The sequence below is a fragment of the Mercenaria mercenaria genome, chromosome 14 (assembly GCF_021730395.1).
Source record: "Mercenaria mercenaria strain notata chromosome 14, MADL_Memer_1, whole genome shotgun sequence".
NCBI classification, from domain to species: Eukaryota; Metazoa; Mollusca; class Bivalvia; order Venerida; family Veneridae; genus Mercenaria; species Mercenaria mercenaria.
The window spans coordinates 23,791,856-23,817,122 of NC_069374.1; the positions used below are offsets into that span (position 1 = coordinate 23,791,856).

Here is a 25,267-nt window from a genome sequence, read left to right on the forward strand (position 1 = left end):
CCTTTAACACTAGATTAAATGCAACCTGCCACAAAAGACTTGCACAAGGAAATTTGTCAACTGTAAACTTATGACGGAATCGCAACCAGACGAGTTTACGAACTTTGAAATCGTACAAGATGATAAGTCGGGCTTAAATCCTGATGTAAAAAGTGATTTGAATAGACAAAATGAGAATAAAGACGTTCAAGAAACAGTGAGGGAAACCTGGGGTGGTGAATTCGAGTTTGTCCTATCACTTGTGGGATACACTGTAGGATTAGGGAATATATGGCGTTTTCCTTACTTCTGTTACAAGAATGGAGGAGGTATTAATCTTATTTTAGTTTATCATGTTTTTTAATATGATCTGTTTTTCGTGTTTTTCTTTCGTTCATATATATATATGTATGTATTTAACTTTTTTCGTGGCCATACTCACTGACATTACCATACGTTTATATGAAGAAGAGAAAAAGTATTTTGCAATTACTTTAATCACAAAGAATGAGATATAATAATTCGAATTTCAGTTAGAGAAAACGTAATTTCATATCTACATGTATAACGATTCACGACGATATTTGGAAACCTTGTTTACTTTTGAAAATGGTCCATTGTGAATAAAGTTTTTTAATGCTTTCCAGCTGTATAAATGTGAGAAGAACTGAATATGCCTGACGACCAAATAACGTTGTTCTTAAAGTTGTTATTGTTATAATTACAAAGGTTACGACCGTGCTGGTTACAGATTTGAGCGTTAAACTTTATAATATAATTAATGACTGCAGCATATTTCACCTTGATCTTTCTGTCTGTCTAATAACGTACTTTAACGAACGAATGTCTCATACCTTGACATATGGTATCTATTATGGTAACCACATATTCTATTTATGATGAAATGTACTTTTGTTAAATTTTCAGACTTCCAAAATAGTTGAACGTATCTATCAATCAAAACATAAGACATTTCTATTTTTTCTAACTTCCTAGTATATACAGATCAATTCTGCTACCATTCCTAAATAAGTATAAAGAGAATGGATTTTTACTAAGATAGTTATTTCCAAAAAATATGTTGCCTGGAATAAATCAGCCTTGTCACATCATGGACGTTATAATCACATCTATCAATAAAAAAATGTCTGTTTTTTTTCTTTTTTATTTTTGCTACGACACATGTCTAGTACACACTTACTGAATAACTTGCCGGAAAATAGTCAAAACTATTGCCGCGGTCCAAACGGAAAGCCATTCAATAAGTGTTTTATTACATTCACATATGGTATTTATTATGGTAACCACCGCCTCGGTAGCCTAGTGGTAGAGCGTCCGCTTCGAATGCGGGAGGTCGTGGGTTCGATCCCCGGCCGCGTCATACCAAAGACGTGAAAAATGGTACTAGTAGCTTCCTCGCTTGGCGCTCAGCATTAAGAGGGTAGTGCTAGGACTGGTCAGCCCGGTGTCAGTATAATGTGACTGGGTGGGTATCATGTCACGTGTCTACGGCATGATATTCCAGTGTACTATGAAGTTGGGCATTGTGCTCACTGCTACAAGTAGACACCGTCGTTTATATGACTGAAAAAATGTTGAAAAAGACGTTAAACCCGAACACACACACGCACACACATATTGTACTTGATGAAATGTACTTTTGCAGGATTTTCAGACTTCCAAAATAGTTGAAATCAGAAATGAATTTTCATAGTTTTCTCTTAAAGTTTTTACTTTAAGCCAGAAAATTTTGGTTTAGTGTTAAACTATATACCGGTCAATAGCACAGTCTAAAGACTTCAATTTATACATAAAAAAACAAGTAATGATTGGCAGTTTTTTGTGTACCATTTTTCTAGAACAGACTCCGCTGTTTTCTTTTTTCCCCTTAAACTAGCGAGCGTGCACACATCCACACTATGGTAGAAGAATCTCCAGACCAACTGAAGATTGATCGAAACTCAAATATACAGCTGAGGTATCAACCACTCATTTTATTTATTTCTTTGAATTTTCAAATGTAGCGGCATAAGAATAAGGGGCGGTGACAAGCAATATTGTATCATTCATCGGATACATTGAGTTCATAACTTGAAAAAAAAAGACAACTGTATCTGTTGCTTTTGAGTTAAAGTGATATGTGTGATGATGCATACCATCCAGAGTACTGCGGCATGAGAAAAAAAAGAAAATGATCCGTGTCAGCAGGAACATGGAGGAGAGAAAATGGTGCATAAGTCGAGTAACCCTAATATGTGGTTGGAGATGAAAGAGATGTAGTGTAGCGACCGGCTTATTGTAAATTTTAACCTAAACATAATTGCATTTTGGAAACACTGGAATAGGTAGAGTAGTCATTTACAGAATCCTATTACCCATACTGATAACCGGAAGCGTGCACAATTACCGACTACTGACACGCCGTGAATGTCTGGCGTCAGTCTACTATCGTCACGTTAAAAGGTCCGTTAGCGTCGATATTGCGTACGATTAAATTATTTGTAATTATCGAGTGCTCAGAGATACTTCAGGAGTTGAATATGATTAATATAAATGATTAGAACAAAGGAATACTCGTTATTGCATTTACATATATATTATAAACAACTCACTAAATGGCAACAGCGTGCAACAGTTTGCATTAGTGGTTATTGTCACGTTTAAACCTATATTGGCGCTCTGGCTACACCCCGTGCTTATATAGTTTAAGGCGAGCTAACTACCGCAAAAGGCACGCCATTACCTTACGGTAGGTGTATTTTTACGTCTAATGGTAACAACTGCTTGTTTCTTAAAATACTAAAAGTAACAGAAAAACAAACCTGCAACTATTAACAATAACGTATTTGTCTTGGAACCTTCTGGAAAACCATAGAATATAAATAACTTATTGACACACATTATGTCTCAAAACTAGGATAGTCTTTACAGAAAACAACAAATCATCAATAGAACTAATAAAGTGAAGCATAACGGGGAATGATATGTACATAACAATATGATATTAATATCTGTAAATATCAGTCTAAATATATATCAATGTCAACACCTAAAACGTTTTCAACAATATCATTTTTAATACGTATGTGCCATTTGCGGAAAGTATAAATTAGTTTGAAGTTAACATTCATTTTGGCCTGATGCAGGCATTTGTGTCGTGTCATTTTCGTACAAGTTTATAGATATAAGCTTCTAAAATTACCCCCACCCCTAACCATCGTCATATACCCAGTGGTGTCTTATTCCACAGTAGCCGAGTATATCCAGTGATGCTTACATCCTTAAAACTTCTTATTGCCCCCTGATATGTGAAGTAAACTGCGGATGTAAATTTGCCAACAATCAATTGCTTGTCTGACATTATGAAGGAATCGCAGTCAGATGAGTTTACAAGCTTTGAAATTGTGCAAAATGTTGAGCTGGACTTTACTCCTGATGAAACTTCTGATTTGAACCAACAGAACAGTAATAAAGTTGATACTGAGACAGAAAGGGAAACTTGGGGTGGAGAATTTGAGTTTGTCCTTTCGCTTGTTGGATATACTGTAGGATTAGGGAATCTATGGCGCTTTCCGTACTTTTGTTACAAGAACGGTGGAGGTAGAAATGTCTTTTGTATATCTTTATTTTTTCTATCTTCCATATTATTTCAGTTTAAACATATTTGGTATCTATCCCTTGTGAAGAAACATAAATGCTGCCTTCTGAATTTGTATTCGTTACTCTTGCACCTGATAGATTTAGAAACCGCAGTCATATATTATACATCAAGCCTTGACCAGATTATTGGCCGCTGCACTGCCAGGACCCTGCGCCTCATTTTGATATACTCGGACAGTATAAATCGGAAAGACTTTTTTCTCCAAATCATTTTTCAACGTTGCTTTTCAGTTGCCGTAGAAGAAGTAACAAAATACATCCAAAATAAAACAAGAGGGTCATGATGACCCTGGATCGCTCACCTGAGTAATATGAGCTACATGTTTCAAAACTGATGCTAAAATATTAAGAAAGTATGTTAGTAGGTCCAATTCATAGTCACTGAAAGTCAGTGTTAAGATCGGTGTGTAAAACTGTATATGTCATCCAAATTTCAAGGTTTTATCTTAAAAAACAAGAAAGTAGGTCAATAGGTCAAGGTCACAGTCAAGTGACCCCCTAATTACTTGGGGTCATCAGGTAATTATACTTAAACAATCAGATAATGTTTGAAGTATTTTTTCCTATATAACTCATATACAAGTGACCCCCAGGGCGTGGCCTCTTTTTATCCCAGGGACATAATTTGAAAAATCTTGTTAGATAACCATTAGGCAATGCTGCATACCAAATATCAAAAGCATAGGCCTTGTAGTTTCAGGCAAGAAGATTATTTTTTTTTAAATCCTATATAAGTATTTGTAAAACTTGAGACACCTGGGTGGTGCTTCTTTTCACTCCAGGGGCATCATTTGAATAATCTTGGCAGAAGATCACTAGGCAATGCAACATACCAAATATCAAAAGCCTAGGCCTTGCAGCTTCTGACAAGAAGATTCTTTAAAGTTTTTTCCTATATAAGTTTATGTAAAACTTGGAATCCCCGGGGTAGGGCCTCTTTTCACCCAAGGGTAATAATTTGAACAGTCTTGATAGAGGACCACAAGGCAATGCTACATACCAAATATCAAAGGCCTAGGCCTTGTGGTTTCAGACGAGAAGATATTTTTCCTATATATATGTCTATGTAAAACTTGGGACCCCCGGGGCCGGGCCTTTTTTCACCACTGGGGCATAATTTAAATCATCTACATAGAGGACCATTAGATGATGTTACATGCCAAATAGCGAGGCTCTACGCCTTGTGGTTTTGGACAAGAAGATTTTTAAAGTTTTCCTTTCGGTTCAATGGCAATCACTTCTGTATGAAATTCAAGTTTTTGAACAACTTTTAAAGAAGACCAACCAAGGAATATTCCTGTGAAGTTTCAACAAAATTGGCCTGGTGGTTTAGGAGGAGATGTTGTTTAAAGGAAAGTGTGGACGGACGACGGACGCCGGAAGGTGAACGATCACCCTGAGCACTCTGTGCTCAGGTGAGCTAAAATACAGACTAACTTTACAGTTTGACATCTCCGTGCACAAATTAAGCAGAATCAAGGACTTTTCAATTACACAGTATCCTGAAAATACATGCCTGCTTTCTACTTTAAATAATCATTTTTTTTTCTTGGTAATATAAATTTAGTGGCATTCCTTCCAAAATTAATTCATTTGGTCAACATATCACAATCAATAATTAATAAAAACGTGCATTGACTCTAAATAAATAGTGTGTGTCCTGAACACACCACCGTAGAAACGCTTTACTTATTACATATCTTTACACTAACATTAGCGTATTCATATACCTATTATTATGTCTTATGTTCTTATCTTATTTACATAAAACAGATGTTTATTTCAGCTGTGTACAACAAATAGAGGAGTGCTTTTTTCATATTATTTTTTTACACGAACTGTATAAAATAATGTCGCAAATGAAATAATAACTGACTAGGAGAATAGGGCGAGACAAGTATGTCCGGCCAACTGAGCATAGATTTTTGCGAATTCTACGTGTCCCGTGCAAGCAGACACGAGCCGCTGTTTTAAAATAGGATGCTAATTGTTAAAAGTATTCTTATAATAAAATTGTAACATTAGGAAATACGCAAATTTCCACTATATTACATAAAAAATAACCTCTTGTATATTTCAGGTTGTGCTATTATTCCATTTATTCTGTTCCTGACGGTATGTGGCGGTCCATTGTATTATATGGAAGTATGTCTGGGACAGTGGTCTGGAACATCGCCTATCACAGTCTGGAATATATGTCCCCTTTTAAAAGGTAAACTTGTAAATAATATATAAAGACTAGTATGAACATTCTTATTCTAAAGTTACAGATATTCTTTATTTCCAGTATATTATTGATAAATGAGTTAAAACTTTTGTTTTTATTCTATATGCTTGTGGTCCAATTCTACAATCCCGTAACACCATTGTTATAAGAATGAAAAGATCTAGTCTAACTGTTTATTCTATACATGTTAGTTTAATAGTTTGCTTCGAAACGGTGATTTAAAAATTGGAAAATAATAATACAAATACTGAATACGTTTGTTAACCAACCACATTATTACTTAACATTCTAAACTAATATTTTACAAAATGTTCTAAGTATACAAGTTAGAAATATGCCAAAAATACTGATAGAAAGAAATTGCTGTTTAACCAATAGAATTTGTGTTACATAATTAAAGAAAGTTACTTACTAATTTAGAGAAAAGTTACAATGACTTTAGTAAAACTCTCAGGTTAAATGAATAGCCAAAAATAAGTATAAAATTAATTAAGTATTAATTACTTAACCCTAAGAGAGCTTTTTTAAATGTTATCAGTCCTAAAGTTCCTTACAGCGCGGAAAATTGGCTCAGGATTCTACTGAAACTCTCCCAGAATACATTTCTTCCCTAAATAATGTAAAGTACATTCTGATTGGCCAGCCTCTTTCTGTTAAGCCATTCACAGATCAGATATGACCTTGTCAACGTTTATGTGATCTATTTGTCCATAATCTAGAAATAGCTCAAAATTCTTCCATTCCATTTTTCAAGACTTATTATTGATTTATTGTACAAAAGTGGAAATGTTTCATTTGATAAGCGATTTCTTGCTGTTCAAAGTGAATTTACCTCTGAAACAGTAGGGGGTGGAGTTAGACATCTTAAAATGTTACTGAGTTACATGCGGTAAAAGTTCTCTTTTTTGCATTTACACTTTAGATTACATATTGTTGAAGAAATGTAGGTAGGTTTTATTTTTGCCCCAATGATATTTTTGAATGAAGTGAACAAAAATTTAAACAGTCCCACAGGACTGGACCTTAATTTTTCTATGTCAGAGTTAGAATTCTGTCTCATTAAACCCTATGAAATGATATTTTTACAGTTTTGATTTGACGTTTTTTTTTTATCAAAATTAATGGTATTATGAATTTTCTGCAAATGTTTTGGACAGTGACCATCCCTTTGAAATGCTTGAGGAAATATCATAAGTTATACAAAATTTATATTTAAAAAAAACAACAAAAAACGGCACGGTAAAAGTTGTTTGAAAATTGCAACACAGTGCGATACAAGGTCAATTTTAAGAATATACCAAGCGAATGTCATTTTTAAAACAGTACTATTAGGGATATAATACCTAAAATAGCTGACGAAAATACAAAAAAAAGAAAAAAAAGAAATATGCATTGATATAAAATGCAACTAGATTCGTAACAATAAACTTAAAGTACTGAGAACTATGAACTGGGAAAAAGATAGAAATTAAATCATTGCTCCGGCTTTGAACTAAAAAAATAACGAAGTATCTTAAATGAATGCAATGTATTGTGTTAACATTTTTTGAGCTCTTTTTGAAAAGATCCGGCTTCTTTAATAGACTAACTCAAAATCCTTAATAGACTAGTTAAAAGTTTTTACTACTTAAACAAATACACTATGATAGAAGCATAAACATATTTATAACGGAATATTAGACTATAAATTAATATTATGCAATACTAGAAGTGTATATTATATAACCTTAACTTGTAACACTCCAATTAGCGTAAAATCGACAGTAGAGCGCAAATTAACATGTGTTCTGTTGTGGTTTAATTCATGGTCGTGATTATAAACGTGCATGTGCATGATTTGCACTGAAAAAAGAAAGTGAGGTTTTACTTTATTATTACAGTTTCAAAATGATACTGATCTACAGACCTTGATGTTCACGGTCAGATAGTTTTATCATAGTAACGAAGAGGTATAATCAATTAAATGTAAACCAAATTTTGCTATTGTAGTACAAAGTATTTATTTCACAAAAAAGTTTTAAGTCGGAATATATCACACTTCACTGAATAAAAAGAGGCGGCGTCTTAAGTTAACCACCTGTCAACTTACGACATGGCTTATTTGCAACAGATATCGGAACAGTTTTTACTACGATCAGGTAGGCCGTCAAGGGTCTTTAAAAAAACGTATTTCAGGGATTTTGAAAGTAACATTGTCAACTTGAGAAGAAAATAGAAAAAGTGGAAACTCCACAGATCGCTCAACACGACAGAAACGAAAATGTTGCAGGTTCGGTTTGATTGAGTCTGTTCATGGACGGTAGTGGAAATGCATGCTACTGTCCATGCCCTCTAGCCCCGGATTGAGCAGAACTCAGGATTTACATATGCTACAAGTACGAGACATCTCGTTATGAAGTTCTGACAATATGCTACTAACTTACCTAACCTTGATCTATGCTTGACTGGCTGCATTGCAAACATATCATACCGTTATTTTCGACATTGCCTGTATATGTTTCCAATTTCTTTTGAAGGTTTGGGGCTCCTCATGGTAAGCTTGTCCTTGATTTATATCTGGTACTATGCAGCAGCCTTTTCGTGGGTAATATATTTCCTCATTCAATCATTCTTCCCCACACTTCCATGGAGTAAATGTGGAAATAGCTGGAATACAGAACTATGCATAGGTAACTATCATACAGCATTTGTTTCATAGCTATGACATTCCTAGTGGATTTTTCCTAGTTTTGTAGGTAATCAAATAGAATGCGCATGTCTCTTACATCAACCTTTTCAGACTAATAGGATTATCTGCAATATACCTATAAAAGTACTAAGTCTTACTGCAATAGTTTGTGATTATTCTAATCTATTGTTATTACTACATAGAAAAAGATGAAAAGAAGACCCACTATTTACGCCAGGGAGTTTTCTTTAAATCAGAATAGCTTGTAAAAGTTTTGATACCCCTGGTTTAACCTGCACACCCCTAGACTAAATTGATGTTTACATTGATATTTGGATAAACAAATAGGACTATAGATGATGAAACTCTATACGACTGATGCAAAATCTTGTGACTAAAAAGGCGAATCATTGCAGAGACCACAGCGTTCCATGGGTCACGTTTGTTTACATATGTTATATTCGCAGTTTCTAATGGAAACACGTATAAACGAATTGAATGTGTAATAGGATGGGTTATCCCACTTTAATTTTTAAATAATTTTCGGTCATTTTTCTGTTATGAACGTCACAATTTTGAAAGCTTTACCAGTCATTGAGATGCTACATCTTTCGTCATCTGTTAGAATTTTTTATCTTCTTTATTTTCGTTTCTTTTTATATATGATTCGACCAAGAGTTTGTCTTATTTGCGTATCAGATAGTTAGATATTGCACCTTAAAGGTCGGTACAGCATGGCTTAACCCTGACGGCTTGGTCTCTGTGCAAAATCCTTTCAGGATATTACTATAGATATCAGCATAGATTTCTTGGTTGCTTTCCAAGTTTGATAAGCGCTTAACATTCACGCACATTGTGTCATCGAAGTGCTACGATATCTGTCCGTCTAGGAAGAGTGATCACTTACTCTGAGTCAGGCGCAGGTAATTCTTAGAATCTGGAACCACTATTACAAATGAAATAACAAATGAGCTGCCCCGCCGAGTATTTTATCATCTGCAATCTTACAAATTAAGATTTCTTTGTTTAGATGCATCAACAAACATAACCGAGAAGATGTTAAATATGACAGACCATGGTTTAAATACTTCTATCAACTTTAGAACATCTGGAACAGAGTACTTTGAGTAAGTATCTGAGTAAACCGACAGTTAAAGACGCGTCACAGAATAACTGTATTGTTTAGCAGTATGTATAGTCTTTTTTTTATGTATTGAGTTGAATTTAGACCACACTTTGTTTCCACAGTGTAAGATAATTATTTACTTATGTTTTAAAAACTATACTAGATAGAGATTGACTGAATAAATTTGTAGATGGAGTTATGAAAATGCATTAATTCAGGGGAGTCTAAATTGCCCATATGTCATCTAGCAGTACAACTATATTCTACCGGTATTATCAGAATGATATTCACGAAGTTCTTGTGGGAGGAAATGTATGTCACTAGGTTGTGGTTTGTCTTTAAATACCTTTTTAATCGTTTGAGTTTTTAGCTATATGACAGACAGACAGACAGCTAGACAGAAATTTTTATTTCAAATCAAATAGGCTTAAAAGCCCATAATGACATACATAGGCACAAACACAACAGCGGACAGTGTACAAAAGAAGTATACAATGACACATATAACATATAAGAACTAGCAAAACTGACATTGTGTTTTAAATAATACCCTATTAGATGAGGTAAATATGTACCCGGAAAAGGCCGGTAAAAAGAAGCAAAAAGTTACCAAATAATGTCAGAGAAGAATGATGAGTGAAAATTATATGATGCTATTATCATGATAGCAGTGATACAGATATCAAATAATCCATATGGTAACAATTTATTGCCACAACAAGTCCCCTAACACAAAAAGAAAAGTTTCAGTGCTGCATTATATACACACTCGATTTGTACTATACATTCGTGCTTGTTCAACTTTTGCATACTTTCTCAAATAACTGTTATCATGTCTCGAAAATTAGCAGTAACATTTTAGTCCTTTTCACTGATTTGGACCAGAGAAGTTACAAAGGTATATATTTTCGCTTTATATATAAACGCAAATCCTGAAACGAACAGCGTTTGCAAATCTAAAAACAACAATCTCTACCGACAACAACAAATAGAAAATCTAAATTTGAACACAGATGAAAACTGTTGCGCATGCACTTGTCATCGTATCTCGTTTCAGGCGAAATGTTCTTCGAAAGTCATCTGGTATAGATACTGTTGGACCTGTACATCTTCCTCTGACCGGTTGTTTCTTTCTCGGGTGGCTTTTTGTGTTTTTATGTCTGGCCAAAGGTGTAAAAACGCTAGGAAAGGTAACCTTTATTATATAGTGTACATGTACTATATTTGTAATATAGTATACACTTATTAAATGTCTTGACCGATTAAATGGCTTGCATGCAGACCGTTCAGTTAGACTTAAACTGTCATGCATGACAATCGGAGCTGTTCCTCCTGATCCCTAGCTTTAGGACTCCCTTCCCGTCAAGATTTGCGAAGCAGACACGTTTGCTGCTTGCAAAAGCCTGTTAAAAACCCACTTCTTTCGAAAACTGACCGATACATTTTTGTTTTCAGATCACTGAGTAAAACAGTTTTTTTTTCCTAAAGTCACTTTATTTTTAGCTCACCTGAGCAATGCTCAGGTGAGTTTTTCTGATCGCTCGATGTCCGGCGTCTGTCGTCTGTCGTCCGTCGTCTGTCAACATTTAGCTTGTGTATGCGATAGAGGCTGTATTTTTCAATTAATCTTCATGAATATTGGTCAGAATGATAACCTTGATAAAATCTAGGCCGAGTTCGAAAATGGGTCATCTCGGGTCAAAAACTAGGTCACTAGGTCAAATCAAAGAAAAACCTTGTGTATGCGATAGAGGCTGTATTTTTCATTTAATCTTCATGAATATTGGTCAGAATGATAACTTTGATGAAATCTAGGCCGAGTTCGAAAATGGGTCATCTCGGGTCAAAAACTAGGTCACTAGGTCAAATCAAAGAAAAACCTTGTGTATGCGATAGAGGCGGTATTTTTCAATTAATCTTCATGATTAGTGGTCAGAATGATAACCTTGATGAAATCTAAGCCGAGTTCGAAAATGGGTCATCTCGGGTCAAAAACTAGGTCACTAGGTCAAATCAAAGAAAAACCTTGTGTATGCGATAGAGGCTGTATTTTTCAATTCTTCTTCATGAATGTTGGTCAGAATGAAAACCTTGATGAAATCTAGGCCGAGTTTGAAAATGGGTCATCTTGGGTCAAAAACTAGGTCACTAGGTCAAATCAAAGAAAAACCTTGTGTATGCGATAGAGGCTGTATTTTTCAATTCTTCTTCATGAATTTTGGTCAGAATGATTGCCTTGATGAAATCTAGGCCGAGTTCGAAAATGGGTCATCTCTGGTCAGAAACTAGGTCACTAGGTCAAATCAAAGAAAAACCTTGTGTATGCGATAGAGGCGGTATTTTTCAATTGATCTTCATGAATTTTGGTCAGAATGATTACCTTGATGAAATCTAGGCCGAGTTCGAAAATGGGTCATCTGGGGTCAAAAACTAGGTCACTAGGTCATATCACGTAAAAACCTTGTGTATGCGATAGAGGCTGTATTTTTCAATTGATCTTCATGAATATTGGTCAGAATGATTACCTTGATGAAATTTAGACCAAGTTCGAAAATGGGTCATCTGGGGTCAAAAACTAGGTCACTAGGTCAAATCAAAGAAAAACCTTGTGTATGCAATAGAGGCTGTATTTTTCAACTGATCTTCATGAAATTTAGCCAGAATGATTACCTTGATAAAATCTAGGCCGAGTTCGAAAATGGGTCATCTGGGGTCAAAAACTAGGTCACTAGGTCAAATCGAAGAAAAACATTGTGTATGCAATAGAGGATGTATTTTTCAATTGATCTTCATGAAATTTGGTCAGAGTGATTGCCTTGATGAAATCTAGGTCGATTTTGAATATTGGTTTTCTGAGGTCAAAAACTAGGTCACTAGGTCAAATTAAAGAAAAATCTTGTGTATGCGATAGAGACTGTTTTTTTCAATTGATTTTTATGAAATTTGGTCAGGTTGATTGCCTTAATGAAATCTAGGTCGAATTTGAATATGGGTCATCTGAGGTCAAAAACTAGGTCACTTGGTCAAATCAAAGAAAAAACTTCTGTATGTGATAGAGGCTGTATTTTTCAGTTGATCTTCATGAATTTTGGTCAGAATGATTGCCTTGATAAAATCTAGGTCGAGTTTGAACATGGGTCATCTAGGGTCAAAAACTAGGTCATATCTAAGAAAATGCTTGTTTTATCGCAAGAGACCAATTTTTTGGTCCAATCTTAATGAAAATTGGTCAGAATATTTGTTTCCATGAAATCACTAGGTCAAACATGTTTTACACTGTTATGGAGTGTTTCTTAGGTGAGCGACCTAGGGCCATCTTGGCCCTCTTGTTTAATTATGTCTGTATGTGTGTCTTGTTTGGTTTTGTCTATATGTTTGATATTCATTTTTTGTTTTTGTACAAAAGCATTTTTGTTTGTGTTGAATTTGTAATTGTATCTTTGTAATGTATGCTCTAAAGCACTTTTGAACGTGCAAATGTGCATGAAAAGTGTGCTATATAAATGTGGTATGATAATTGTAATAATTAATTATTGATAAAATACTTAATTTCTTTGGCACGAGATTTCGTGTTTTTTTTAACAAAAAAAAAAAAAAAACAAAAAAAAAACAATGTCGTTGGGATATGAATTCGTGGATATTACATTTTGAAGATAAAATTAATGAAAAATTCATATATTCTTTGGGATTGACGCAAACACGATTTCACGAAAACAAGTCTTCAACAATATTAATAATTTCAGAGTACCGACCAACGATTTATATATTGTGTCATGTACTAGCAAAAGTGTGCTATATTCAAAATATACGCGTAGTGTTCTTTATTCATTATAGTCTATGCTAATTTGATAATAATACCAGATACAGTTTTAGTTTAGAAAATCTGGAAAAAAAGAAACTGAGTCACTTCTTGAATGGAAAGCAATGGAACAGCCAGTCCTTTGATATATACCTGTGAATCACATTTTCTATTAAGTTTTTCTGTAATGTTTTAGGTCGTTTACGTTACAGTAACGTTGCCCTACATTCTTCTTACGGTCCTGTTAATACGTGGCGTAACGTTGGATGGGGCTTGGAATGGACTTCAACATTACTTTATACCAGATTTCAGTAAGCTCATACACGGACAGGTTGGTTTAATAGAACACTTATCAGTTCTTTTAATTCGTTATGCTTTTGGGGAGATTTCCGAACCCGTTTTTGTAAACTATTAAAAGAATTTGTCTTTGTGCATTTTCAATGAAACATAGAAATCTATTTTTTATCCATGTATTTGTGCCTTCGCGGTTGCGTGCGTGCTTCTGGTAATGGCTTTTTGGCATTCAGTGATTCAAACATTTGCTTAAGCTCAGCATGATCAGTACTGACTTAGAATTTATTTTACTTGCAAACAATGTCAGGAGAAACAAACTCTGTGTTATGATCATTGTAAAGAATACGTTAAATATATTTATGGTCAGAAAATAAAACTGTTTTTGAACATCACTGAATTGCTTTTATATGCCATATCATTTTATTGTTGGATTCTTTCTAATTAAGGTGTGGATGGAGGCAGCGGTACAATGTTTCTTCTCACTGGGGCCAGCTTGGGGAGGTGCAATAACCATGGCTAGCTTTAACAAGTTCAACCATAATGCACTTAGGTATCTAGAAGTATGGTTATATCATCATTAAATATTCCTTCCATAAGTCCAGTGAAAACATTAATCGTGAATTTAAAATAATACGCTTTTGTAAAGAACTTGCCAGATGAATTATCAATCCCAAACCAACCATATTGACTTTGTATTTATGTCTTTCAGAGATTCGGTTGTGGTCTGTTTTGCCGACGCTTTTACAGGAATATACAGTGGTGTGGTAGTATTCTCGGTGCTGGGATTCCTGTCCAAAGAGACGGGGACACCACTGAATGAGCTTCCTTTTTCAGGTTTGAACTGTCTGCTTGCTTCCTATCCGTAAATATCTATTAAGGATGCATGTATTTTATATTGATATAACGTTAAGCCTAATAGCATATCTCATTGCAGTTACCACACATATACACACGCACGCACACAGATGCAAATATTTCTAATTGCATTATTGTTTTGGTGTCACTCTTTGATAGCAGAAGATAACGATCTATAAGGTTGCATACTCATATGTTTATCAATTAAATATAATATTCTCGGCGATATACGACCCTTTTGATTCGACTCGCCGTAAAACCCAACTCATTCATACAATATAATATTTGTCAAACTTGTATTTTGTCACTTAGAATGCTTGTATGTCACGCTCTATGTTACTCTCATTTCAGGTGCAAGTTTAGCATTTATAGCTTATCCAGAAGCCCTTAGTCGACTCCCGGCGCCGCATGTTTGGTCCGTGTTATTCTTTTTAACTCTCGTGTTGGTGGGAATAGATACTCAGGTTGTTTTCATCTCACATATTTTATATATATCTATGACCCTTGAATAGTGTTTATATGATAGATAAGTAGCAGTTATAGAATAACTTTTAACCGAATATGTACTTTTCTAATGTACTCACTCCTGTCATAATGTATATGATTTGTCGTGCGTTTTGTTGCATATTAGTCTTGCATTTAGGCGTATGAAATATAGAGATGTCCTCACGTGCAAGGTAAATGTTAAACATTGTATACCATATTTCATTTGTACAAAAAAAGAAAAGTTATTTGGTGACATATTGTTATTTCAAAAAGAGCAGACATTACGAATGCTTTAAACAATGGATGAAAGTTAAATCAATTTGCACCAAACTAGAATTAGTCAAACCACCAGATAAACAGAAAAATGTAAATTTGAGTTTTCATATGCTTATTCTAAAAAGTACATGTAGGCTAATGATATGGTCTTAGCTTAATAGTGTCTAAAGATAAAGGTTATTATTTGTTTAAAAAATCTTGAAAACTGGGACTGAAGTGAATTTATGAATGTGCTGACTAAAAATCACAATTCAACGGTTGATGTTCCGCGATACATTAATGATATATCTGAAGAATTATACTCCAGGTTTACGATGTACAGGGTTCATTGTACTTCAGTATTATGATACACAAGTAAAGCGTGAATGTACTTTAGGTTTATGATATATAGTGCGCATTGTACTTTAGGTTTATGATATACATATATAAGTAAAGAGTGAATGTACTTTAGGGTTTATGATATGTAGTGCGCATTGTACTTCAGGTTTGTGACATACAAGTAAAAAGTGGATGTACTTTAGGTTTATGATTTGTAGTGCGCATTATACTTCAGGTTTATTATATATAAGGTCTATTGTACTTCTTGTAAATGATACTCAGGGCGCATTTTTCTTCAGATTCTATATCAGCCAACACGTGTGTGCAGCTACAATTTTTATCTTTTTGATAATTGTTTTGCCTCTATTTATCTAACATTTACTTTAAAAAACAGATGCCATTGAGACTTGTCAATGTTTTACGTACTATTTCGAAAGCAGTCAATTTCAATTAGAAAATATCTTACAGATATACTTTAAAGAAGCCATGTGAACCATTGCATTAAGTCTTAGAATGGTGTTGTAAATTTCAAGAACAAAGAATGTTCAAAACGCATATAACTGTTCTTATCTACGTAAAATTGTATTTACAAATTATAAACTTTTATTATATTTTAGTTTGGATGTTTTGAGACTGTGACCAATGCTGTCATAGACTTAAACTACAAGAAGCTGCAAAAGTACAGATTACTTATTTCCGCTGGTTTGGTAACTTTTCTGTTCATAACTGGACTTCCGCTCACTACTTCCGTAAGAAAGTCATTATATCATCAAGTTTTTGGGTCAACCTTGGCCGTATAATTACTTTTTGAAAGAAGATAGTTAGTGCTGTACTATATTTGTATCTCTCTGTACAACTTAAGCACATCTTTCTATTAGGGGTATATGATCCTTCCATTGTTTGAGGAGCTTAAAGACATACCTATGTATAATAAGCAGGTGCTATCTCGATGTAACTGAAGTTCAAGATTGCCTTCTGTCAAAATTTTACAAATCTGCACGTGCAGGTATTCAGGCGATTCTCGTGTAATGGCGAGGGGATCAACTGATAACTGATTTTGCCAAAACTGTTTTGTAATGTCATGTACGACAATAAACACATTATGAATAATTCATTTTTCTGTAGAGCGATATTCTTGGTATAGAGCAATATATTTGGAACAGGGAGAGCAAATGAGTTGTTTCTGTTCTGTGAATGAATCTGTCAGTGAAACAAATCATATAAGACTAGATAATAGTATGTTGTTTGTGGAAACCGTGAAAATAAAGGCCGTTTAGTTGACACCTTTGCATACACGAATACAGGCATGTAAAATTCCTGAGTACAATGTTCAAGCAAATAAGCATTTGGCTGACTGAACGTCATATGATTTATGTGTATAACGCAAACACATATCTATTTCAAATACAGATCGAAGAGGACAAATAAAAGTAAATACATGTAGTAAAAGTAAAATCGTTGGAATAGCGAGCATATTCAACACTCAGTAAACCGCGATACAGTAAAATTTGAAATGGAACATTCGACAAACGAGCAGTCTTTACATACACATCTGAAAAATAAAAATTGTAAGATACGTTAGTATGATAGATGCAATGAGGGTGATAGGTTAACGAAGAACAAACTGAATAACAGAACAATAAATGTAACAGTAAGCACCTTCAATATTAATTAATATTTTAAAACTCTACATATTGTGTAAATGTTACTACTTACCTCTAAGTCGCTCAATGACATTCATTATTCCTTTTAAATCAATCGTCAAATTACTGTTTAAAAGTTTCCTTTCACACGACATTACATGTTTACAAATGGCGTGTTGATACAAAGGGCGATAAATTGTCAATTATTTGATAATGAAACGAAATGTCAAAACACGGAAATGTTGCAATACCTGCTTGATAAATGACGTTTGTCTCTTCATTCATTTATCGTCCCAATAATATAGTGTTAAATGATCAAATGCATTAATTGACGCGAAAACGTGTTGAACTCCACTCATTTTTGTGACGTAACTTCAATCGGGTTTTTCTCGAATGACGTAACGCCGCATTTGGGCCAAAAATCTCATGGCGCGACACATTTGATAAACGACATTGTGTCTGAAATCATTAGTCCTCCACCCCTGATTCATGTGGGGAAGTTGGCAGTTACTTGCGGAGAACAGGTTTGTACTGGTACAGAATCCAGGAACACTGGTTAGGTTAACTGCCCGCCGTTACATGACTGAAATACTGTTAAAAAACGGCGTTAAACCCAAAACAAACAAACAAAATATCGACAAACCCCTGGAACCGACAATAAGTCTAGACAACACGAAAATTTGAGATCAAATCGATTGTGGCTAGTCAACCAGCACTTACTGTTCCAAAATACATTTATTTTTATTTATTGAATGCAAGTGAGTGCAGCTGTAATAAGCTCTGACATCAGGTCGTACATGCAAATAAGATGAATCTATGGTATCTCTACACCACTGTGACTTATCCTAAACATAATGTTTTAGGGTCAGTAAAGACCTGACTAGTCAACACACAAACGAATATATTAAGTAGTGATAAACTTCAAGGGAGTGTTAAATCACCAAACATCGGGCTTGTGGAGATTGTCACTATTTTCTCAACATATGTTTTAATACCTTTGTTGGTATCTTTTACAGGCTGGATACTATATTTTTATGCTTATCGACTCGTATATGGGAACCTTCAATTTGGTGGGAACTGCTCTTCTTGAATGTATTGTTATAGCATGGATTTACGGTAAAAACGAAATTTCTTCCCATCTGAATAAATATATAAAATAGTTACTACGTACATAATAGTTGTAAGGTATCAACTGACTGACATTCATAAGGTTTTTTATCTCATTTAAATAATCAAACACGTGTTTGAGGAACCCGAGCTGATTATAAACACAATAGATCGACTTTATACACGCATTATTGTATTAAATATTATAAAGCCGCGGATAAGGAATAACTATTTTAAATACATGTACAACCTCTTTCCGATCTCTTTTTATTAAATTCATATGCTGCTCCTTTGGAAGTAAAGAACTCGGTAAAGCAATCAGTTTGATTGTGTCGTTTTACGACAGGCAAAAAATTGGCCAAAGTTTATTAAATGCTTATTTTAAGGCCATACTAGATTTGATCCGTGTTAAGTGTTCCCAACGTTCGAACGTTTTTCAAAAGCTACCTACTGTCCATACGGGAAAACCAAGGGAAGTGTTGATCAAAACCGAAAACTATCATTACTTTCTAATAGTTTTTACACCATGAAAAATACATCTGAGTATTATCATGATCATCAATTATTTATGATTCTTAAGTATTCACAATTTTCAGAAATGTCCTTTATTCAGTATGTTAGCCCAAAACGTACTAGTTCGAGGACTCTAAACACTAAATTTTGTTTGGTTTAAACACTAGCCGTTTTATTGCAGGTGCAAATCGTTTCTCTGCTGATATTGAGATGATGATGGGAAGTCGTCCCTCTCTTATCCTCAGAATTATCTGGTGCTTCATCATTCCAGTCTTCCTCCTGGTTAGTGAATATTTCTCTTTCCATATCTAGAAAACAATCCATACCAGCTTCACCTGGTGTAAGTGGTTTATAAAGCATAATGGCTGTTTCCATTTAGTTATCACCATTGTTTGTTTCAATAAATAAGTCATCTTATTATTGCATTTTCTCTGAGGAAGTAACTTTACCAAGCCCCAAATATAAATAGACATGCGGCCACTAAAATGTTTGATTTTACAAAACGAGTCTACAATAACTATTGTAAGACGGACATTTTGACATTCCTAAAATTTGTTTACAATACCCAGATTTAAAGTTGATCAATTCCTGCAACTCCCAATTTTAAGCTTTAGCCTGCTGGAGGCAAGTGATTCTGCCTTTGCGACCAGTGCAGATCAAGATCATCTGTGCAGGCTGATCATGGTCTGCACTTTTCGCTATTCAGTCAGTAAATTTTCAGTGAACACCCCTTCGAATAATCAATGGTATTGTCCAAAGTGAATGATGGATCAGTCCATTTTATAAATTTAGCAGGCTAAGGGTTAAAACGAAAAAAGAATTAAAGCGTTATCAGCTGACTATAACAACCAATCTTTTTTAAGATGGGTTCTCATTATGATTTTTTTTCAGGGAATTCTTATACCTACGATAGTGACATACAGCACCCCGACTGTCGGTGATTACAAGTTTCCCTCGCATGCAAATATTGTTGGAAATGTGTTTGCCTTTGCCCCTATTAGTCTGATTTTCATCGTTGCCATCTATCAAGTAATCCGACAGAGGGTTTCACGAAAGGTTTATGTATGATTTATTTACTTTCTCTTTAAAAAACAATTGTCTAACTCAGCTCAAGTCTTACCATATTTTAAACCCTTTACTCAAGGAAGCCAGAAAATCATTCAAATGATTTGAATTTTATTTATCGGTACAATTCCTGTCTTAATACTCGTACCTTTTATCTCTCAAGTTTGATCATTCGGTATAAGTAATGCTTTTTGTGACGGTACATGAAAATAGATAGAGATATGTGTCAAGTAGGAATTTACATAGTCATTGTTCTAAAGTCACTGTCAAAACTGTAAACAAAATATTTTTTGTTATACAAATTGTGTTTCAGTTGCGTAAAGTATATTTGTAAATGTCAAGAATTTTCAGAGTTGCATCGATATTGTTTAACGTAAATGCCACTGTAAAATTCTGTTTTTGTGTCTTTTAGAGTGTAAGGAACCTGTTGAAACCTGCGAGTTGTTGGTTGCCAAACGATTTGAAGCAAAGAAAGATATACAAGAAAACAACTTACGAGTACGAATCTGGATTTCGTTTCAGACTTCTTGATAATATTCTTGGTATAAAGTAGGATGAACGGTGTTGGTGTTATACAGTTGTGGATATGAGACCAGTATGTTTTGTTCAAAAAACGTAACCAAGAAATATTTGCACATAATCAGAAAAACAATAGAGATATGGATTTTGACACAGATGCTCTAAGTGTTCAGTATTGACAATCACTGTTACCCAAAGATTTTGGACTTTGAAAGTTTGAAAAAGTACTTTTTTTGTAATTCTTAGAGCATTATAAACAATACGTACGTTTATACCTTAGTGTATTAAACTGATTCGTGTAAATAATTTGTTTTTAAACTCAGATTTATATTGAGTGAGATTCTGTTGGTTTTGAGATTATTGGAAGTCTGTGATAATTAATCATTTGCTATTACTTTGGGACAAGATACGTTGGATAAACTTCTATATCGCCAGTATAAACATTTCTTTAATTATTGTTTTTATTATTATTATTATCATTATTATTATTATTAACATTATTATTGTGGCTGTCGTTGTTGTTATTATTGTACCACATTTACATAGCACCCTTTTAATTCGCATGCACACGTTTAAAAGTGTTTTACAAGATACATTTAAAACTGCAAACAATTACAAATTCAGGAGAAACAAAAAAAAAATGTATTTTTACATTAACAATACATAAATATAAAACACAGATATATCCAGACAAAACAAACATATACACATATAAAAAGAATCTTAAGTGACCTAAGGATAAAATACTGTTCTGCGCTTCGACGGTCAGTCTGAAAAATGTTGTACAAAAAAATGGGTTTTAACTGGGCTTTTGACAGCAGCCAGCTTGTCAGCTTCCCCAGTCATGACGGGAAAGAGCGTTTCCAAAGCTTGGGAACAGTGTCGAAAAACTCCAGTTTATTTTAGTCCTTAACACAACCAGTGACATTTTGTATTGTGATTTTTAGTTTCTGCTTTGTCTATATACAAACTGATATAGCCCGAAGTCTTATCGTGCAGGGTCTTAAAGACCTTGCACTGTACCTTGTATTTCTATGGTAACAAATGAAGCACCTTCAGTACCGGTGTAATATGATTGTGACGGTACGTCCTAGTGATAACACGAGCTACCGTGTTCTGGGCAAGTTGCAATTGGTCATTTGTTCTATTTGGAATAACACTTAAAATGCATTACAAAAGTCTAACCATGAGGTAACCAGGAAATTGACAAGAAACTTTGCGGCATCACTGGTAAGATACCGTCTGAAATGACCTTTTTTGCGTAGTTATGCATACCCAGCCCGGCACACACAGTTGATCTGCTGTTCCCTATATCTATGTTGTTGTCTAAAACTGCACCAAGATCCCTAAAACATTTTGTTGATATCACAGGCTCACCGACCTTGACCAAAACGTCTGTAAATGTAAAATGTACTTGAATAATGATTATCAATGGGACAGTTCCTAAAAGATCTAGCATTAATCTAGATTTATGTAAGCCTTGTGATGATATAGTGATACCATCCATATCTCTTTACAATCAGTATATCGAGGGCTCAGAGCGAAACTAGTTTATCTGCTTCTATTTCTATATAAACTTAGATTAGTTTCGCATTGAGCCCTCGATATGATATGTCAACGTAGTATGCTGTTACTATGTTTGTCATTTTCCTGTGCATTTTACAGGAACAAGAGTTCATGTAAACATCAAACGTCCACAGTATTTCACAGTAAAGAAGAGAAACCTACGTTTTAACAGATGAATATTCCTTAAATTATAAGCATAAACAACTCTGTTACACCACGCATTTCTGTTCTAAGTACTAATACCAAATCCGGCTGAGTTGTGATAGTTATTACCACTACATGATGGGCACAACGTATTCCAGAACTGTACTAACAAAATGTGCATGAACTTAGCCAGAGCAACCAGAGTAGCCGCCAGAGTAGCCAGGGTTAGGGTTAAGGTTAGGGTTTCTGGCTACTCTGGCTGTTCTGGTTGCACTGGTTAAATTCCCACACCCACTGCCAAAATGCATTACATGAAATGGTATAAGCTGACGCCTCTATATAAAACAGAGGTGTTTGAATATACACAGCTTACACAGTTAGATAGCCTACATACGCAATGGTTGCCGTGTGAATTTGACAAATGTCGTGACAGTGCCACATGGGGTCTTTGCGAATGTCAAATGTCGTACCAGCTCGACAGTAGGCTTTGGTAAATGTCGAATGTCGTGCCAGCTCGACAGTAGGCTTTGGTAAATGTCAAGTTCGTACCTACATCGCAATGTGCCTTTGTAATTGACGAATGTCGTGACAGTGCACAGTGGGCTTTGTGAATGTCAAATGTCGTCCAGCTCGACAGTGGGCTTTGGTAAATGTCGAATGTCGTGCCAGCTCGACAGTGGGCTTTGGTAAATGTCGAATGTCGTGCCAGCTCGACAGTGGGCTTTGGTAAATGTCGAATGTCGTGCCAGCTCGACAGTAGGCTTTGGTAAATGTCGAATGTCGTGCCAGCTCGACAGTAGGCTTTGGTAAATGTCGAATGTCGTGCCAGCTCGACAGTGGGCTTTGGTAAATGTCAAATGTCGTGCGAGCTCGACAGTAGGCTTTGGTAAATGTCAAATGTCGTGCCAGCTCGACAGTGGGCTTTGGTAAATGTCAAATGTCGTGCCAGCTCGACAGTGGGCTGTCAAATGTCGTGCCAGCTCGACAGTAGGCTTTTGTAAGCTTTGGTAAATGTCAAATGTCGTGCCAGCTCGACGGTAGGCTTTGGTAAATGTCAAATGTCGTGCCAGCTCGACAGTAGGCTTTGGTAAATGTCAAATGTCGTGCAAGCTTTTCATTACTTTTGGCGAATGTTAATTGTCTTTCCAGCTTAGCGAATATCGTGCCAGATATCGGATATTGACGAATATCGGCTGTTGTTGCACCTCAAAATGGTAGCGACGCATTTTGGTAGTCACTACCAAAATTCGGCCGAGTTTTGATAGTCACTACCAAAATGCGTTTCATTCAATCTTGAAAATATAACGGCCCTAGATTAAGTCAAACAAGACTATTGGAACACACGTGAGAGAGGTCAATGCAGCTCTAACTTTGACATACATTGAGAGATATTGAAGAACTTGGCACAACTGTTAACCACAATTATTTGACGCGTCGTTCTCATGACCCTAGGACAAGTTTCATAAACGCCCAAAAGTAAGTATAGACTGTTTGAGATTAAAATTCAGGAGATTCACGAGAAAAAGTCACATCAGACGGGTTGTATAATACCTTTAAAAGTATATGCAAGGAAGACATGCAACCTTTATCAACCAAAAATCTTTAGAATATTTTAATGCTGTTTAATATAGTGAAATACAATTAAATAATCCAACCCGGTAATGATTTAATTCCGAGGGTTACTGGAGAGTTACTGGTAGTAAATATCAGGCTTTTTTTTTTTACCGGACATAACTTTCTCGTATTTTCACCTGGTGCTGGAAATACTTGTCTTACACCCCAGAGTGTAGGATTGCCGTTGGGCTGAATGCACAAATGTACGCTTCTAAATTGTTACATCTGTTTTAAAGTTGAGGTTCAGTGGCATATTTCGTATATATTAAGAGTCAGTCTATTACTCGACTAAATGTTGTTACCTTGGAAACATGAGCCTTATTACTATAATTAAAACACGCACAGAATTGACCATTTGCGTTTATGTTGGATATTTTAAAAAATATCTTGGTGGACGACCCACGTGCCATCTTCACACTTATACTTTGTTTTACAAATTTCAACATGTTCGTGCTTTAAAAAATCTCGGTGTACTATCCCTCCGACAACACTAGCACATTAAAACAACAAAATGATGCAATGTTATTTCATAGAAAGCGTAGTTTGAGGCCCCTTTCACACGCTCAGGATCTACATTTTTGTTGTTTTTATACGAAAACTATATCTCGGGAGGGGAACTCCAAACCCCCTCCCGACCATTTTTATAGGAGATATTCCTTCCTTTTATCTCACTCTTTTGTGCGTAATGTAAAAATGAGCACAGCCCCTGATGTAGAAAAAAACTACCAAAATACGTTCCATTCCATGATCCTTAACACATATTATGTACCCTTGCAACGCATTTTGTCGCTACCAAAACTCGGCGAAAGTTTGGTCGTGACTACCAAAACGCGTTGCTACCATTTTGAGGTGTAACAGGCTGTAGTACTTGCTCAGCACTTGAATTTGGTGCATGCGAATGTCTAACGTATTGCCAGCTCAGCACTGGATCTTTGTGAATATCGAATGCCACGCTTGCTAGGCACTATGTCTTTGTGAATGTCGACAGTTTGACATTAGTATTCACGGATGTTTTTTTTCCTCGATTGTGATACACGTAACAACTTCGCGCAGCTTACTGAAAAGATGAAACTAAATAAAATACTGACATGTTTTAAAGCTAACTTTGGCTCAGTATATTTAGCAAGAATATTGATATATCTCAAAATGATAAGTAGCCTAAGTTTAATAAATATGATAAAAACCTGTTCAAATACCAACATTTATTTTATGCTAATTAATGAAATACTGTATTCTATCACTTAAATATATTCATATCTCATCACTCACACTGTGAAAATATGAAATCTATATTTTCACACTAATAAAACAGATTTTATTTTCACTGAAAATATGAAATCTGTATTTTCACACTGTGAGAGATATAGCTCCGCCCCCTCATTACATTTTGTATGAATTTTAAATTATT

At 35.0% G+C, this 25,267-nt stretch overlaps 1 protein-coding gene across 2 annotated transcripts; it reads left to right on the top strand.

Moving 5' to 3' along the window:
- The first annotated feature begins 32 nt into the window (after positions 1 to 32).
- On the top strand, positions 33 to 21,043 carry LOC123526561 (sodium- and chloride-dependent glycine transporter 1-like). 2 transcript variants are annotated; one of them, XM_053523059.1, is made up of 14 exons: positions 33 to 308; positions 5,720 to 5,851; positions 8,383 to 8,535; positions 9,565 to 9,661; positions 10,718 to 10,850; positions 13,656 to 13,790; positions 14,200 to 14,303; positions 14,463 to 14,587; positions 14,960 to 15,072; positions 16,306 to 16,437; positions 18,348 to 18,447; positions 19,133 to 19,233; positions 19,843 to 20,013; positions 20,429 to 21,043. In XM_053523059.1, exons 1-14 carry the CDS (start codon positions 71 to 73, stop codon positions 20,567 to 20,569), a joined length of 1,875 nt encoding a protein of 624 aa, XP_053379034.1. In that variant the 5' UTR covers positions 33 to 70; the 3' UTR covers positions 20,570 to 21,043. The 2 variants fall into 2 exon arrangements, with proteins under 2 accessions (XP_053379034.1, XP_045161713.2); XM_045305778.2 differs by having other exon boundaries at positions 36 to 308; positions 19,843 to 20,007.
- Positions 21,044 to 25,267: the final 4,224 nt, after the last annotated feature.

Excerpts from the sequence above, each read along its gene's own strand:
- LOC123526561 (XM_053523059.1), top strand. The coding sequence starts at position 71 with ATGACGGAATCGCAACCAGACGAGTTTACGAACTTTGAAATCGTACAA. Across the intron at positions 14,304-14,462 it reads TTCAACCATAATGCACTTAG|AGATTCGGTTGTGGTCTGTT; the intron begins GTATCTAGAAGT and ends TATGTCTTTCAG. Across the intron at positions 16,438-18,347 it reads GACTTCCGCTCACTACTTCC|GCTGGATACTATATTTTTAT; the intron begins GTAAGAAAGTCA and ends TATCTTTTACAG.